Source organism: Nerophis ophidion, linkage group LG02 (genome assembly GCF_033978795.1).
Source record: "Nerophis ophidion isolate RoL-2023_Sa linkage group LG02, RoL_Noph_v1.0, whole genome shotgun sequence".
Classification (NCBI taxonomy): domain Eukaryota; kingdom Metazoa; phylum Chordata; class Actinopteri; order Syngnathiformes; family Syngnathidae; genus Nerophis; species Nerophis ophidion.
In genome coordinates this window covers 74,579,293-74,598,305 of record NC_084612.1, presented here as the reverse complement: position 1 = coordinate 74,598,305, position 19,013 = coordinate 74,579,293, and the positions used below count along the sequence as shown (strand labels likewise).

Sequence of the window (19,013 nt, the reverse complement as noted above, 5' to 3'; positions counted from 1 at the left end):
GGTTTTTGGCATCTAATTCATCCAGCTTCCATACACTTTACAAGAAAAACATTGGCGGCAAAATCCGTAGCTTGCTTGATTGACATTCACGGCACCCGAGGGTCTTGTGAGATGACACTGGCTGCTGCCAGTTCATTATTATGAAAAAAAGACAGAGAGGAAGGCGAGAAACACTTTTTATTTCAACAGACTCTCGCGCCGTCCCTTCCGTCAAAACTCTAAAGGCCGACTGCACATTTCCTATCTTCACAATAAAAGCCCTGCTTCATGCTGCCTGCGCTAACTAAATAAGAGTCTCGGAAAGCTGGCGTGCACAAGTGATGTGCACGCCAGCTTTCTGAGGGATCGCTTGTGCACGCCAGTTTTCCGAGACTCTGTATTTAGTTAGCGCAGGCAGCATGAAGCAGGGCTTTTATTGTGAAGATAGGAAATGTGCAGTCGGCCTTTAGAGTTTTGACGGAAGGTACGGCGCGAGAGTCTGTTGAAATAAAAAATGTTTCTCGCCTTCCTCTCGGTCATATTTTCATAATAATGATCTTGCAGCAGCCAGCGTCATCTCACAAGACCCTCCGGTACCGTGAATGTCATTTAAGCGACGTCTTGGTGAAGATTGATGATCACTAATTTTTAGGTCTATTTTTTTTAAAAGCCTGGCTGGAGATCGACTGATACACCCCCCGCGGTCGACTGGTAGCTCGCGATCGACATAATGGGCACCCCTGGTCCAGAGTTAATAAATAAAATGTTAGTGTGTTCTAAGTCATCTACTTTATGAATAATCCATATAGCTCTTTTCTGTAATTGATACAATGCCTTTATGTTCCTCTTATATGTGTATATGCTACTTTCAAACAAATGCTTTATTTAAATAATTATATTATTTATAAAGCAAGTTCAAGGATCATTGGCAAATTTTCACCTAGTCCCGGCCTTGGCAGGCATATATGTGTCCTCTTTTTGGGATTTCACAGTATGGTCAGCCTATGTGATCCAAGCACCGATGTGGCGATAACGAGATCATTTACGCCGTGAATAAACGTCCTCGTCAACAGCAGCTCCGAGCTAGAGCCAGGTGTTTCCAGTTAATTAGACTATTCGAGTGATTAGTTAAAAAGCCTGCTAGTATACTTTTTCATGATATTCTAATATTTTGAGACCGGATACTTGAGTTTTCTTAAAGGCCTACTGAAATGAGATGTTCTTATTTAAACGGGGATAGCAGGTCCATTCTATGTGTCATACTTGATCATTTCGCAATATTGCCATATTTTTGCTGAAAGGATTCAGTAGAGAACATCGAGGATAAAGTTCCCTACTTTTGGTCGCTAATAAAAAAGCCTTGCCTGTACCGGAAGTAGCAGACGATGTGCGCGTGACGTCACGGGTTGTGGAGCTCCTCACATCTGAACATTGTTTACAATCATGGCCACCAGCAAAAAGAGCGATTCAGACCGAGAAAGCGACAATTTCCCCATTAATTTGAGCGAGGATGTAAGATTCGTGGATGAGGAAAGTTAGAGTGAAGCACTAGAGAAAAAGAAAAAAAAAAGGCAACGGTTTTGGGAGCGATTCAGATGGTATTAGACATATTTACTAGGATAATTCTGGAAAATCCCTTATCTGCTTATTATGTTACTAGTGTTTTAGTGAGATTATAAAGTCATACCTGAAAGTCGGAGGGCTGCGGTGCCCGCCAGTGTCTCTAAGAGAAGCCAATGGAGGAGTGAAGTGAAGTGAATTATATTTATATAGCGCTTTTCTCTAGTGACTCAAAGCGCTTTACATAGTGAAACCAAATATCTACGTTACATTTAAACCAGTGTGGGTGGCACTGGGAGCAGGTGGGTAAAGTGTCTTGCTCAAGGACACAACGGCAGTGACTAGGATGGCGGAAGCGGGAATTGAACCTGCAACCCTCAAGTTGCTGGCACGGCCACTCTACCAACCGAGCTATGCTAGGAGCAAAGATCACAGCTGCCTTTTTGACAGCTGCTGCAGGAGGACGCTAACGCCGCTCAAGCCTCCGGTAAGAACCGACTTAATATCACAATTTTCTCATCCAAAAACTTGCTGGGTGACATGTGGTAGAGAAACATGTTTGCAAAAGCTTCACAACAAACAAAGAAACACCGGCTGCGTTTCGGTTGCTAAAGGCAGCTGCAATCCATCGCTTTCCACCAACAGCATTCTTCTTTGACGTCTACATTATTAATTGGACAAATTGCAATAGATTCAGCAACATGGATGTCCAAAATACTGTGTAATCATGCGATTAAAAACAGACTACTTTTAGCCGTGAATGGTGCTGGGAGAACATGTCTCCTCCAACCAATAACGTCATCATTCCGCGACGATTTCAACAGGATACCTCGCGGGAAATTTAAAATTGCAATTTAGTAAACTAAAGCGGCCGTATTGGCATGTGTTGCAATGTTAATATTTCATCATTGATATATAAACTATCAGACTGCGTGGTCGCTAGTAGTGGCTTTCAGTAGGCCTTTAAGCTGTATGCCATAATCAGCAAAATTAAAACAACAAAAGGCTTGCAATATTTCAGTTGATGTGTAATCAATCCAGAATGTATGACATTTTCATGTTTTTTTTTTTGCATTACAGAAAATAAAAGGACTTTATCACAATATTCAAATTTTCTGAGACAGTCCTGTAAATGTTGCACTACATGTTATACCTTGCTGTTGTTAAAAGATAAACAAAATACCACATCTATGACTTTACCTCGGGGGAAATAATAAAACAGCGGTTTATTCATTTTGGGAGTGAACGGAGTTGTCAGAGAACACTGCTTTGTAATCTATTAATAAAGTTTGACTGACCTATCTGACTGTTTTGTTGACATTCCCTTTAGCGCAGCTCCCTCTAAAGTAGGGGTCGGAACCTTTTTGGCTGAGGGAGCCAAGAAGCCGAATATTTTAAAACGTATTTCCCTAAGAGCCATATAATTTTTTTTTTAACACTGAACACAACTAAACTCGTGCACATTTAAGTAAGACCAACATTTCCAGAGCATAATAGGTCTCTTATTCTTTGTAATAACATTGTTATTCTGAAGCTAACTGTGGAGGAGGTGTGGCCTGCAGCAAAGCAGGATGTTGCCAGGACCGGCCTCAAAATCAGCGACAGGTGCGTAGATTGCCCACCTGGGCCTTGTTATCTAATCACCTGTCGCTCTAATATAAGGCAGCCAGGAAGAAAGACAGGGTTGGGGCTGGAGCCAGAGCGCGAGTGAGGACGAAAGAGAAAAAAACAATTGCTGGAAAGCAACTGAGAGAAAAATAAAATAAAACAATATTGTAACCCTAAAACAGGCTCTCGGTGGTCTGAAGAACCCCCAGGAGGGCAAGCCCCACACTAACCAATAATAAATTAATTAATTCTTACCATAAATGCAACTTCTTGAACATAAAAAAGCATGAGAATGTTTTATATTTTGAACGTTATTTTTAACACTGTGATTACAAGTGGAATTATTCATTACTTATCGTGTTAAGCAATGTCAGCTCAGATTTATCCGAGAGCCAGATGCAGTCATCAAAAGAGCCACAGGTTCCCTACCCCTGCTCTAAAGCTTAGGTATCAAACTCTGGCCCGCGGGCCAAATCTGGCCCGCCGTGTAATTTCATTTGGCCCTTGAGGCAATATCAAATTAACATTAGAGCTGGCCCGCCGGTGTTGTACAGCGGTGCCGCTGTAACACCGCATTCACCGATTTCCCGGGAGATTCTTGAATTTTAGTGCCCCTCCCAAAAAACTCCCGGTGCAACCATTCTCCTGAATTCCACCTGGACAACAATATTGGGGGTGTGCCTTAAAGGGACTGCCTTTAGCGTCCCCTACAACCTGTGTGGCTTCTACACAAATGTAAGTAAATGCAAGGCATACTTGGTCAACAGCCATACAGGTCACACTGAAGGTGGCCGTATAAACAACTTTAACACTGTTACAAATATGCGCCACACTGTGAACCCACACCAAACAAGAATGACCAACACGTTTCGGGAGAACACCCGCACCGTAACACAACAGAACAAATACCCAGAACCCTTTGCAGGACTAACTATTCCGGACCGCTACAATATACCCCCCTCTCCCTAACCCCGCCCACCTGAGCCCCGACATTAACTGAGCAGTAATAAGGCCTGAATGGTCGATTTATTCATTATTTTATTTTCAAATGTATTAGCCTCTGGAAAAAGTTAATGTTAATATTTACCTGAGAAGGCTGCTAATACAAAAGAGGCGTTCAATTTTTATTTAAATTTGATTTGATATGCCATTGATATTTTTTAGTTATTATTATTATTTTAAACTCAATTTTGCATGTCACTATAAAGTTATATAAGCCTTGCTTGTTCAATATTCAATGAAAACCTTTTTTTTGGTCCCTATTAAAAGATTAATTTGTTCAACTTCGGCCCGCGGCTTTGTTCAGTTTTAAATTTTGGCCCACTTTGTATTTGAGTTTGACACCCCTGATCTAAAGGATGCATAACGTAACCCCAGCCTCTACTGTAGCATCTATTCTATGCGCCTTATAGTGCGGTGCGCCTTATATACGAACAAAGTTTTAAAATAGGCCATTCCTTGAAGGTGTGCCTTATAATCCAGTGCGGAAAATACGGTACTGAAGGTCTTAAGTGTTGTACGTGCATACAAATGTTTTAAATTAAATTTTTTTGTGACCAGACTGCAGGTAATAAATGACCAGACTGCAGGTAATAAATGACCAGACTGCAGGTAATAAATGACCCCGGCTTGAGTGAAGTGTGATGCTAACATGTTTACCTTCTCATGGAGGTCATGAAAGTCACTGTAGCGATGCTTCACAGTCCATCTGTGGTTTCCATCCGTCACCTCGATGACGTAGACCTGAAACAGCAAATACGGATGGCCTCAAGTTGGTGGAGGGTTCAATCAATCAATCAATCAATCAACCACTGTTTATTTATATAGCCCTAAATCCCAAGTGTCTCAACGGGCCGCACAAGCCACAACAACATCCGCGGATCAGCGCCCACATAAGGGCAAGGAAAAACTCACAACCCAGTGAGACGTCGATGAGAATGACTATGAGAAACCTTGGAGAGGACCGCAAATGGGGGTAAACACCCCCCTCTAGGGGAGACCAGTGCAATGGACATCGAGTGGGTCTAACATAATATTGTGAAAGTCCAGTCCATAGTGGCTCTAACACATGGGTGTCAAACTCTGGCCCGCGGGCCAAATTTGGCCCGCCGTGTAATTTAATTTGGCCCTTGAGGCAATATGAAATTAACATTAGAGCTGGCCCGCCGGTGTTGTACAGCAGCGGTGCCGCTGTAACACCGCATTCACTGTTAATACTCATACTTGCCAACCCTCCTGATTTTCCGGGACTCCCAAATTTCAGTGCTCCTCTCGAAAATCTCCCAGGGCAACCATTCTTGCGAATTTATCCCGATTTCCACCCGGACGACAATATTGGGCACTGCCTTTAGCGTCCTCTACAACCTGTCGTCACATCCACTTTTCCTGCATAGAAATAGCGTGCCAACCCAGTCGCATAATATATGTGGCTTTTACACACACACACACGCACACAAGTGAATGCAATGCTTACTTGTTCAACAGCCATACAGGTCACACTGAGGGTGGTCGTATAAACAACTTAAACACTGTTACAAATATGCACCACACTTTGAACCCACACCAAACGAGAATAACAAACACATTTCAGGAGAACATCCGCACCGTAACACAACATAAACACAACAGAACAAATACCCAGACCCCCTTTGCAGCACTAACTCTTCCGTGGGCAGAGAGCAAGATCGCGAGTTTTACACACAAACACACACACACACACACACACACACACACACACACACACACACACACACACACACACACAGGAAGCACGGGTGGAGGCCTCGCAATTCGCCAGAGGGAGATTCCGCAAAGTGGAACAAATTAGGTGTAAAAAAATGTAATCATAAGGCCAAATGTAGGAATAGTTCAGCTTCAAATCAGATGGGCAATATGAGCCCATCAAGGAGCAAGAATGCCGTGATGGCAACAAACATAAATACAACGCCCGACCTGGTTTTACCAACTGGGAGGGAAAAATGCACATTAACATGTTCAATATTTATTAAAGTTATGATATTGTTTAGAGCAGGGGTCGGCAACCCAAAATGTTGAAAGAGCAATATTGGACCAAATTGGAACAAATCTGTCTGGAGCCGCAAAAAACTAAAAGCCATATTACATACAGATAGTGTGTCATGAGATATAAATTGAATTAAGAGGACTTAAAGGAAACTAAATGAGCTCAAATATAGCTACAAATGAGGCATGATGATGCAATATGTACATACAGCCAGCCTAAATAGCATGTTAGCATCGATTAGCTTGCAGCCATGCAGTGACCAAATATGTCTGATTAGCACTCCACACAAGTCAATAACATCAACAAAACTCACCTTTGTGCATTCGTGCACAAGGTTATCAGTTTGGTGGACAAAATGAGACAGAAAAAGAAGTGGCATAAAACACGTCTTAGAGAGTCGGAGAAAGTAATACATTTAAACAAACTACGGTGAGTTCAAGGACCGCCAGAATTAGTAGGACAAAATGGCGCTCGACAAATACTCGAATCAGTGAAGCATGTTTGATATAAACATTGTTTGTGTCAGATGTTTGTGTCATGCTTGTCCTCCCACAGAAACCAAATTAAAACAAAAAAAATATGTTTTTATCCCCTCATCATTTCTATTTTTCAGATATTTTTGACAAAGCTCCAGAGAGCCACTAGGGCGGCGCTGAAGAGACACCCCTGGTTTAGAGAAATGAGTTTGTGAAATGTTTGCGTTTGTTTATTTATTTGGAATAACAAAGATGCAGTACAATGGTAAGCAATTCCACAGTAAAGAAAAATAAAAGTTTATAACCTTTTAAATGGTTACTTGACTTATTATTACATATTATGATTACATTATAAACATTGTACATTTTTATTGGTTATTTATTCAGTTCAAGACTAAATTGATTGGCAACACTAAATGGTCCCAAGTGTGTGAATGTTGTCTGTCCATCTGTGTTGGCCCTGTGATGAGGTGGTGACTTGTCCAGGGTATATACACCGCCTTCCACCCGAATGCAGCTGAGATAGGTTCCAGCGCCCCCCGTGACCCCGAAAGGGACAAGCAGTAGAAAGCGGATGAAATTGCATAGTTTTAGTGTGTGGCACTGTGAGGCAATACTGTGTCGACTGATAGTCTAAATCAGGGGTCACCAAGTCGCCCGTGAGGACCAGATGAGTCGCCCGCTGGCCTGTTCTAAAAATAGCTCAAACAGCAGCACTTACCAGTGAGCTGCCTCTATTTTTTAAATTGTATTTATTTACTAGCAAGCTGGTCTCGCTTTGCTGGACATTTTTAATTCTAAGAGAGACAAAACTCAAATAGAATTTGAAAATCCAAGAAAATATTTTAAAGACTTGGTCTTCACTTGTTTAGATAAATTCATTTTTTTTTTTTTACTTTGCTTCTTATAACTTTCAGAAAGACAATTTTAGAAAAAAAATACAACCTTAAAAATGATTTTATGATTTTCAAACACATATACCTTTTAACCTTTTAAATTCCTTCCTCTTCTTTCCTGACAATTTAAATCAATGTTCAAGTATTTTTTTTATTGTAAAAAATAATAAATACATTTTCATTTAATTCTTCATTTTAGCTTCCGTTTTTTCGACAAAGAATATTTGTGAAATATTTCTTCAAACTTATGATTAAAATTAAAAAAAATTATTCTGGCAAATCTACAAAATCTTTAGAATCAAATTTAAATCTTATTTCAAAGTCTTTTGAATTTATTTTTAAATTTTTGTTCTGGAAAATCTAGAAGAAATAATGATTTGTCTGGTTAGAAATATAGTTTGGTCCAATTTTGTTATATATTCTAACAAAGTGTAGATTGGATTTTAACCTATTTAAAACATGTCATCAAAATTTTAAAATTAATCTTAATCAGGAAAAATTACGAATGATGTTCCATAAATTCATTTTTAATTTTTTTCGAAAAGATTCAAATCAGCTAGTTTTTCTATTCATTTTTTTCGGTTGAATTTTGAATTTTAAAGAGTCGAAATTGAAGATAAACAGTTTCAAAAACATTTGGGGTGTGTGTTTTCTCCTCTTTTAAACTGTTCGATTAAGTATTTTTTTCATCATTCATTCTCTACAAAAAACCTTCGGTAAAAGGAAAAAAAGTATGACGGAATGACAGACAAAAATACCCATTTTTTTATATATATATATATAGATTTATTTATTAAAGGTAAATTGAGCAAATTGGCTATTTCTGGCACTTTATTTAAGTGTGTATCAAACTGGTAGCCCTTCGCATTAATCAGTACCCAAGAAGTAGCTCTTTGTTTTAAAAAGGTTGGTGACCCCTGCTCTACATAAAACAAGAATGGGAAAGAATTCCACTTTCTAAGCTTCAACAATTAGTTTCCTCAGTTCCCAAACGTTTATTGAGTGTTGTTTAAAGAAAAGGTGATGTAACACAGTGGTGAACATGCCCTTTCCCAATTACTTTGGCATGTGTTGCAGCCATGAAATTCCAAGTTAATTATCACTTGCAAAAAAAAATAAAGTTTATGAGTTTGAACATCAAATATGTTGTCTTTGTAGTGCATTTAACTGAATATGGGTTGAAAAGGATTTGCAAATCATTGTATTCTGTTTATATTTACATCTAACACAATTTCCCAACTCATATGGAAACAGGGTTTGTATCTGCAGTGTTACTTCGGTTATTTTTGGTTCTAAACCAGGGGTAGGGAACCTATGGCTCTAGAGCCAGATGTAGCTCTTTTGATGACTGCATCTGGCTCTCAGACAAATCTTAGCTGACATTGCTTAACGCGATAATTATGAATAATTTCGCTGGTAATCACGGTGCTAAAAATAACGTGCAAAATATAAAACATTCTCATGCATTTATATCCATCCATCCGTTTTTCTACCGCACCTGTTCAAGAAGTCGCATTAATGGTAAGAAGTATTTTATGTCACGATGGGGGGGGGTTGCAGCTTGCTGCGGGGTCGTTCTCCCAGGAAAGCAGACGGACTACTCGGGACATGGCATTTAGGTAAAAACATGATTTAATTTTAACTAAAAAAATATACAAACAAAAATTGCTCACAGCAGAGGCACAACTTGGGCTAAAAAAACAAAGCTAACGCATAAACTGACTATGAAGATAAATCAAACAAAACTTACTTGGCAGGGCATGAAGCATGAAACTATGGCAAGGCATGAAACAAGTCAGCACAGGGTGACTGACTGGCAAAGACGAGCTTAAATACTGCTTCTGATTAATGCTCGGGAAGCAGGTGAGCGGGCATTTTGTCCACCCGAGACAGGTGGACTAAATGAGTAACCAAGGAAACCAGACAAGGGAGTGGAAAAAAACAGGAACTTAAAGAGTCTAAAGGACAAACAGCACACGGCCAAACAAAAACATGATCAACAGACATGATATTTTATTTATTATTGGTTAGCTTCAGAATAACAATGTTATTAAAAAGAATAAGAGACTTATTATACTCTAAAATGTTGGTGTTACTTAAAAATGCACGCATTTAGTTGTATTCAGTGTTAAATAATATGATATGGCTCTCACGGAAATACATTTTGAAATATTTGGCTTTCATGGCTCTCAGCCAAAAAGGTTCCCGACCCGTTTTAAACCATGACAGCTTGCTAGTCGGTTTGTGTATCCCTGACCGGTTCGTGTGATCCAAACCCCGATGTAGCCATAACGAGATGTTTGACGCCACGAACAATAATATTTGCCATGTAAACGTCATCACCAACAGCAGCTCCGAGCTCGCTTAACAACATAACAACATAATAAAATAACATAACAACATAATAAAATAACATAACAACAAGCGGAAGACGATCAGCTCACCGTGTAGTTTTCCACCAACTCCGAGCCGACAACACACACTTGTCTCTCTGATTGCTCCTCCGCGAACAACACGGCTTCCATGATCAGATCCAGACACGGAATATAATCTGTCAAGTGTTAAAAAGCAGCATTTAAAAGGCGTAAAGAGTCTTTCCGTGGGACGTCAGCCGCCATTGAATGTGACGTCACACCAAGCAGCTGACACTTTGAACCGCCACACTTTATTAGCACACCCACTTTGACAATTGTTTTCTTAACATTCTCTTCTCTAAAGCAATGGTTTGTATGGTGGACTGGAAGTGCAAAAGACTTTAAAGAAACGAATTAAAACACAAATATTTTGCAATTACAGAAAATACTTAAACAAAAGCCCAAACCATTAACGTTTCATAAACCGGAAAGGTAATGTCCCAATAGATGAGATTGACAGCTAAATCAGCCAATCGTTTTGTTCATGCCCGCAGAGGAAGTTAAGACCGGATGTGGACACAAATATTTATTTATTTTTTATTATTTTTTCATTGAACAACAAACATACATTTAGAATTCACACAAAAGTCAAGAAACTTTTTTATTTTATTTTTTTCCAAACATTTTGGCAGATACAATAATGCAAGGCTTGAAAAGGTGTTGGATGAAGCAGATGTTTATAATATCCCCACCCCTCTCGCTCATTCCACATTTAACATAAATAATATAATACAAATATTTTGCAATTACAGAAAATACTTAAACAAAAGCCGAAACAATGAACGTTTCATAATCCGGGAAGGGAATGTCCCAATAGATGAGATTGACAGCTAAATCAGCCAATTGTTTTGTTCATGCCCGCAGGCCCGAATGAGGAAGTCAAGACCGGATGTGGACACATTTATTTTTTATTTTTTTTCTATTGAACAACAAACATACATTTCGAATTCCCACAAAAGTCAAGGCACTTTTTTTTATTTTATTTTATTTTTTCAAACATTTTGGCAGATACATTAATGCAAGGCTTGAAAAGGTGTTGGATGAAGCAGATGTTTATAATATCCCAACCCCTCTCGCTCATTCCACATTCAACATAAATAATATAATACAAATATTTTGCAATTACAGAAAATACAAAAACCAAAGCCGAAACAATGAACGTTTCATAAACCGGAAAGGGAATGTCCTTAAAGATGAGTTTGACAGCTAAATCAGCCAATCGCTTTGTTCATACTCATCTACTCATTGTTGAGTTAAGGGTTGAATTGTCCATCCTTATTTTATTCTCTGTCACTATTTTTCTAACCATATGCATGTACAGTAGATGGCAGTATTGTCCTGTTTAAAAGTGTCACAACATTGCTGTTTACAGCAGACAAACTGCTTTACGGTAGACGAAAACGTGACTGCTGTTGTTGTGTGTTGTTACCGCGCTGGGAGGACGTTAATGAAACTGCCTAACAATAAACCCACATAAGAAATCAAGAACTCGCCCTCGATCATTCTACAGTTCTACAGACACGCTGTTAATATGTTGGGAAAGCGGACGTGAAAACAGGCTGTCCTCACTCAAGTCTGCATGGAGCTGGAGGGGGCGTGGCCTCCAGCGCCGCCTGAATTTCGGGAGATTTTTGGGAGAAAATTTGTCCCGGGAGGTTTTCGGGAGAGGTGCTGAATTTCGTGAGTCTCCCGGAAAATCCAGGAGGGTTGGCAAGTGTGACAATACTATATAAACAAAAACAAAACACACACACACACACACATTGATTTTAAAGTTGTTCTAAATTTAGGCAAATATAATTTGTTGTTTCCCTTAGACCAGGGGTGTCCAAACTTTTTCCACTGAGGGCCACACACTGAAAAATCAAAGCACACCAAGTTGATATTTTTTCATTTTCAAAACCAATACAATATACACTTCTTTTTTTTTTTCTAATTGTTGGGGCTCCCTCAAGTTAGGTTCTAAGGACCCAGAAGGGTTTCATACTTAAACAAGGTTCAAAATAAGTCATGTATTTTTTTTTTCATAAAACCCTTGAATCACTAATTCTACTTAATTATTTGTTTTACTTTTTACGAGCTTTTTTTCGAAAGCCTATTTTTTAAGGCAAAATACAAAATATACAATATTTTTACAAAAAAAAGATTTTCAAAGTGAAATATTCAATGTGACGTTATTGGATTCCTAAATATGTCAATAAATCATAGCAAAATTGATTAGAATTTTTTTTTTTAGCAAAGACAGTTATTAAATTCCACTAAAATCCTGGGGGATCTAAAAGTGTCCACTCATAAAAAGGTCATGCTTTTTTTATTTTTTTCATTCAACACTTAAATCTCTATATTACCTTCAGATAATATATTGTAATTGATTTAGTATAATTACAATCGATAGGATAATTTGTATCAGTACATAATTAGTATGGAAATATTTTTTCTAATTTTCATATTTTTTATGTTTGTGGTATTCATGTCATTTTTGTCCTTAAATCAATCAATAATTAATAGCAACATTGATTTTGATTAATTATTATTTTTTCAGAAATTATTTTAAAAATGGTGTTATTAGAGTCAACAACGCAACCTTTTCTCATTGCATTTCACCAAGTTGCTTTTTTATTGCACTTTTTAATGTTTAAAAAAAAAATATATATATATTATATTATTTTTAGAATGATGTGCTGCGGGCCGGTAAAAAATTAGCTGCGGGCCGCAAATGGCCCCCGGGCCACACTTTGGACACCATTGTCTTAGACTGTTACTCTACTACTTTCAACATCAAGTTAAGAAAACAAAAGCAGATACAGATAGAGTATTAAATATAATAAATAATGATAATGGATTAGATTTTATATAGCGCTTTTCTCAGATTAATGGTAAATGGGTTCTACTTGTATAGCACTTTTCTACCCTTTTTTAAGGAACTCAAAGTGCTTTGACGTTATTTCCACATTCACACACACACACACACACACACTGATGGCAGGAGCTGCCATGCAAGGCCCTAACCACAGCCCGTCAGGAGCAAGGGTGAAGTGTTTTGCTCAAGGACACAACGGACGTGACTAGGATGGTAGAAGGTGTAAATATTCAAAGCGCTCACAGAGAAGTGGGAACCCATCATTCATTCACAACTGGTGGTGGTAAGCTACATCTGTAGCCACAGGTGCCACAGACTGGCGGAAGCGAGGCTGCCAGTTTGTTCTTACGGCCTCTCCGACCATGCACCACCTATCATTCACCAGTGTGAGCGGCACTGGGGGCAAAGGTGAAGTGTCCTGCCCAAGGACACAACGGCAGCGATTTGGATGTCAAGAGGCGGGGAGGGAACCTGCAACTCTCAGGTTTCTGGCACGGCCGCTCTACCCACTACACCATGCTGCTCCAAATAATAAAAAATATGATTAAAAAAAATTATAATGAGAAATAGGGCTAAATTAATCACTTTAAAAGTTTTTACCAAATAAATTAGTTTTGCAGAGGTGTCCAAAGTGCGGCTTGGGGGCCATTTGCGGCCCGCAGCTAATCGTTTACCGGCCCGCCACACATTCTACAAAAATTGCAAAATTAATAGTATTGCAAAAATAAATAAAAAACATTTAAAAAGGGGTTAGTGCGTCTGCCTCACAATACGAAGGTCCTGCAGTCCTGGGTTCAAATCCAGGCTCGGGATCTTTCTGTGTGGAGTTTGCATGTTCTCCCCGTGAATGCGTGGGTTCCCTCCGGGTACTCCGGCTTCCTCCCACTTCCAAAGACATGCACCTGGGGATAGGTTGATTGGCAACACTAAATTGGCCCTAGTGTGTGAATGTGAGTGTGAATGTTGTCTGTCTATCTGTGTTGGCCCTGCGATGAGGTGGCGACTTGTCCAGGGTGTACCCCGCCTTCCGCCCGATTGTAGCTGAGATAGGCGCCAGCGCCCCCCGCGACCCCGAAAGGGAATAAGCGGTAGAAAATGGATGGATGGCATTTAAAAAAACTGAGAAATTAGAAAAAAATTGCAATGTTGACACAAAGCTGCCATGCGGGCAGTTTTTCTTTTCCTTTTGCCTTTATTTTCTTTTTTTTTTCCATTGCGCAAAAAAAAAGAAGGACAAAACAATATATGTTGTAATAAATGATTTCTTTAAAAATGTCACTAAAATGTTTTATGTGGAAAAAATATTGCATATGTTGTGTGGTTGCCGTATAAGAACATCAAAGTTTTGACAAAAGAGCATAAAACAAACAAAATAATAGTTCAAACTTAAAATTGACAGATATATCAGAAGTTGATCTTGAAATTTAAGTGTTAAAAGTAAAATAAATAAAATAAAAATGCATCGCTTTACGAGTGGGGAACCTTTCGGATCTCAAATATATTTAGTAGGATTTTATTTAACTTTTCACTGTGATTACTCAAAAATATTAAATAATTAAAATCAATGGTGTCCTGCATTATTGATCTTTGAGGGCTTTAATTGCTAAATAAAGGAACTCTCCTGAAGGAATCAATAAAGTACTATCTATCTGAATACTGCATATTTCAGTTTTACTATAAAAAAAAAGTTGTCTTTGACAGAAAAGGCATAAAACCTTATTTGCTTTGCTTTATATCAACCTCAAGTTGATATAGAGATTTACTGTAAACATTAAATAAAAAATAATTTGACTTATTTTTAACATTTTAGTGACAGATCCCCTCTATGCTCCCCAGGAGCCCTAAGGATAAATATATATATATATATATTTTGTTATGGTTTGAAAATGAAAAATATCAAAATGGCCCCGCATGCTTCAATTTTTCCGTGTGCGGCCCTCTGTGGAAAAAGTTTGGACACCCCTGCTTTACAGTTAGAGGCATAATAACAATTAAATATCCCACCACTAGATGGCGAAAGCTACACATATATCTTGTGTAAGTCGCTACCTGAGGACGGTCATAAAAAGAGAAGAAGTCACTTTTGTGACACATATACGCGTGTGACGTATTCATATTTCAAATGTAAACAAATGAAGCAGAAGTAATATTTAATGACGTTGACTGAGGTAATCATTTCAACAATGCACTCGTATTCCGTTTCAGGTGTGATATTACATAAACTATCGCTATGAAACAGTACAACTGAATAAATAGCGAGTTTTTCCATTTAAATCAGGGATACTGATTAATGCCAAGGGCTACCAGTTTGATACACACTTAAATACATTGCCAGAAATAGCCAATTTGCTCAATTTACCTTTAATAAATAAATCTATATATATAAAAAATGGGTATTTCTGTCTGTCATTCCGTCGTACATTTTTTTTCCTTTTACGGAATGTTTTTTTTAGAGAATATATGATGAAAAAACGAAAAAAATGAAAATTTAATATTGAAACCTATTTTAGCTTCAATTTCGACTTTTTAAAATTCAAAATTCAACCGAAAAAATGAAGAGAAAAACCAGCTAATTCGAATCTTTTTGAAAAAATTAAAAAAATAATTCATGAAACATCATTAGTAATTTTTCCTGATTAAGATTAATTTTTGAATTTTGATGACATGTTTTAAATGGGTTAAAATCCAATCTGCACTTTGTTAAAATATTTAACAAAATTGGACCAAGCTATATTTCTAACAAAGACCAATCATTATTTCTTCTAGATTTTCCAGAACACAAAAAAATAAAAAATAAATAAAAAGACTTTGAAATAAGATTTAAAATTGATTCTGCAGATTATCTAGATTTTCCAGAATAATTTTTTTGAATTTTAATCATAATAATTTTGAAGAAATATTTCACAAATATTCTCCGTCGAAAAAACAGAAGCTAAAATGAAGAATTACATTAAAATGTATTTATTATTCTTTACAATAAAATAAAAAATACTTGAACATTGATTTAAATTGTCAGGAAAGAAGAGGAAGGAATTTAAAAGGTAAAAAGGTATATGTGTTTAAAAATCCTAAAATCATTTTTAAGGTTGCATTTTTTATCTAAAATTGTCTTCCTGAAAATTATAAGAAGCAAAGTACAAAAATAAATGAATGTATTTAAACAAGTGACGACCAAGTCTTTAAAATATCTTCTTGGATTTTCAAATTCTATTTGAGTTTTGTCTCTCTTAGAATTAAAAATGTCGAGCAAAGCGAGACCAGCTTGCTAGTAAATAAATTAAAAAAAAAAAAAAATAGAGGCAGTTCACTGGTAAGTGCTGCTATTTGAGCTATTTTTAAAACGGGCGACTCATCTGGTCCTTACGGGCGACCTGGTGCCCGCGGGCACTGCGTTGGTGACCCCTGACCATTCTAAAGCAGTGGTCCCCAACCTTTTTATATCCACGGACCGGTCAACGCTTAATAATTTGTCCCTCGGCCCGAGGAGGAATCCTTTATTTTTTTAAATTAATTTATTTAAATGTGTTGTACTTGTATAGCGCTTTTCTACCTTCAAGGTACTCAAAGCGCTTTGACACTACTTCCACATTTACCCATTCACACACACATTCACACACTGATGGAGGGAGCTGCCATGCAAGGCGCCAACCAGCACCCATCAGGAGCAAGGGTGAAGTGTCTTGCTCAGGACACAACGGACGTGACGAGGTTGGTTCTAGGTGGGATTTGAACCAAGGACCCTCGGGTTGCGCACGGCCACTCTCCCACTATTTATTTATTTTTTTGTCATGAAAAAGGGAGGTTTTTGTGTTTGGTGCACTAATTGTAAGTGTATATTGTGTTTTTTATGTTGATTTAATAAAAAAAATATATATTTTTATTTTTATTTTTTTATAAAAATGAATGAAACAATTCTTCTGCGGCCGGGTACCAATCGGGCCACGGCCCGGTGGATGGGGACCACTGTTCTAAAGAATCCAAACGTGCAATATTATCGTGCGTGTGTAAAGTGTGTGCTGCTGCTGTCAATCATCCGAGGGGCGGGACTAACACGATTTCGGATCAGGTTTCATCCGCTGCCAGAAGCGGGACGTACCATTTGACATGATCGTAAATCTAGCAAATACGTAAAAAAAAAACGTGTATACGCGTGTTACTACATATCCTAACGACGACATGTAAAAGAAGTGGTGTTAGAATATTTTATAAAGGAAAGGGGACGGAGTTACGAGAAACGTCAACCCCCCACATAAAACCTACAAATGGTTTCTTCCAGCCCTTTATACCTCTTCCCAGGCGGAGGAGGAGGAGAGTCCTAGTTGGTGACCACCAAAGCATAGATGTGTTGCTACGCGACAATAAACTCAAGATAAATAGCTTTAAAAATAAAATAGGGCTTAGAGAAACGGACTTAAAATAAGATATTTGGCACTAAAGCCCTTTAAGTCACTTTAATCACCAGGCAAAGCTGCAAGGAGCCCATTTTAAGAGTCAGGGAGGCGAAGACAGGCGAGGCCCGAGAGGGCGTGACGGGGGGGGGAGAAGCAGGCTATGCACCAGCCTAAGCCGGAGGTCAAGAAAAAAAGCTCCACGTTAGTGAAAAGGTGAAAAAAAAAGAGCCCTCTTTGTGGGCTCTGGGGAGAATGTGAAGTGGGCCTCATCATCATCATCATCCCAAGACGAGATGCTCTCCCAGGTGATGTGCAGGAGGGGCGGCTGCAGGCTCCAGGCGGACACCGCAGACGCCCCCCGCAGGAACGCCGCCAACCGCGGCAAGCGAGCGCTCCAACGGCGGCCGGCGGCCCCGCTGAGAGGGACCAAGCAGCATCCCCCGAGGAGGGGCCTGCGAGCCCGGGGCATGCGGGCCCCTCAGAACACCAACCAGTTCCTCATGCACGAGAAGTACCAGATGATGCACATGCGCTCAGACTCGGTGGGCAGCGACAGCGGGAGCTGCTCGGACACGGACTCTGAGCTCACGGACATGGACTCGTACCTGGGCGCCCTGGAGAACGCCAGGGGAGCCATGCTGGACGGCCCCCAGGACGCACCGAGGACCGGCGGGGGCCAGGTGGCGCAGGAGGACGACAGCATGCAGTATTTCCCCTCCGAGGACGACCTGCTGCAGAGTCACAACTTCATGCAGAAAGACTTTGCAGAGTTCTGCGACTTCTTCACCTTTTGAAGCGAGGACTTGGAATGTGAAGACAAGGTTTGAAGTCCGTCCTCGACAGGACAGAACATTGTGCTTTGAACGGGGCGACTTTTTTTTATTGAAAGTGTTCATTTGTTTGTGCGTTTGTGTATAAATGGCAGGAATGTATAAATAAACACAATGTTGTTGTTGCTGGTGCACAAAGGATGGTGGGCGTGGGCTCCAGTGGCCAATCAGCATCCGGCTTCCTCATTTTGGCTGCCCGTTTTTTTATTTACCGTATTTCCTTCAATTGCCGCAGGGGGCGCTAATTTGTTTAAAATCTCTTCTCACTCCTGCGCTTACCAAAGGCATGCGGTAAAAGTAAGCATGCGCTAATTCAGGGGTCGGGAACCTTTTTGGCTGAGAGAGCCAAAAAGCCAAATATTTTGAAATATATTTCCGTAAGAGCCATATCATATATATATATATATTTTTCCATTTTATTTTTATTGACATCCAGCATCAGACATTTTCATCTACTAAATCATATTCACATAACCGTTGTCTGTCCTAAATGTCAAAAGTATTTTTGTTTGCCACCCACCCCCCCCAAAAAAGAAAAAGAAACAGAGATAAACAAAAACAAGGTAGTATCTACACATACATCAATTAAATCAGCAAAGAATAAATAATACATTGATAATAATAATGAACAGAAATAGAATAAAAAATATATACAGATACTTATATGTATATATACACATATAGGGAGTAACCTTTTTTTTTTTTTTTTAAACAGTACACTAATTCCCAAGTTTTAAGTCAGGCTTATGGGGCGTGACATAATTGACCCAGTTTTCCCAGTATAAGTCAAATTTCTCCGATTTATAATTAATAAAGGCAGTTATCTTCTCCATTTTATATATGTCCATTGTGGTTTCCATCCATTGCTTCAAAGTTGGGCTCTCCTGGGATGTCCATTTCCTAGTGCTGGTCTTTTTACAAGCCACCAGTAGGATATTCATGAAGTATTTATCTTTCTTCAGCCAATCTTGAGGAGC

General features: G+C 38.9%; 2 protein-coding genes across 6 annotated transcripts in view; one reads left to right on the top strand and one right to left on the bottom strand.

The window, feature by feature from the left end:
* The window catches only part of nisch (nischarin), a 71,064-nt gene extending 60,673 nt beyond the window's left edge, over positions 1–10,391 (bottom strand). Inside the window, exons 1-2 of one of the 5 annotated variants that reach the window (XR_009804818.1) lie at positions 9,986–10,390; positions 4,807–4,890 (exon numbers count right to left, since the gene is read on the bottom strand). Coding sequence is in view for 3 of the 5 variants with exons in the window: in XM_061890921.1 (XP_061746905.1) it covers positions 4,807–4,890; positions 9,986–10,066 (165 nt within the window). In the remaining 2 variants the exon portion in view is untranslated. Of the gene's footprint in view, positions 1–4,806; positions 4,891–9,985 lie in introns of all 5 variants that reach the window. The other 4 variants (XR_009804817.1, XM_061890921.1, XM_061890901.1 and 1 more) reach the window with 4 other exon arrangements.
* Positions 10,392–17,114: 6,723 nt separating this feature from the next.
* Positions 17,115–18,222, top strand: wu:fb55g09 (uncharacterized). The gene has a single exon (XM_061890879.1). It carries the CDS (start codon positions 17,500–17,502, stop codon positions 17,998–18,000), a length of 501 nt encoding a protein of 166 aa, XP_061746863.1. The 5' UTR covers positions 17,115–17,499; the 3' UTR covers positions 18,001–18,222.
* The last annotated feature ends 791 nt before the right edge of the window (positions 18,223–19,013 follow it).

Coding starts and splice junctions, on each gene's coding strand:
- wu:fb55g09 (XM_061890879.1), top strand. CDS start 17,500: ATGCTCTCCCAGGTGATGTGCAGGAGGGGCGGCTGCAGGCTCCAGGCG.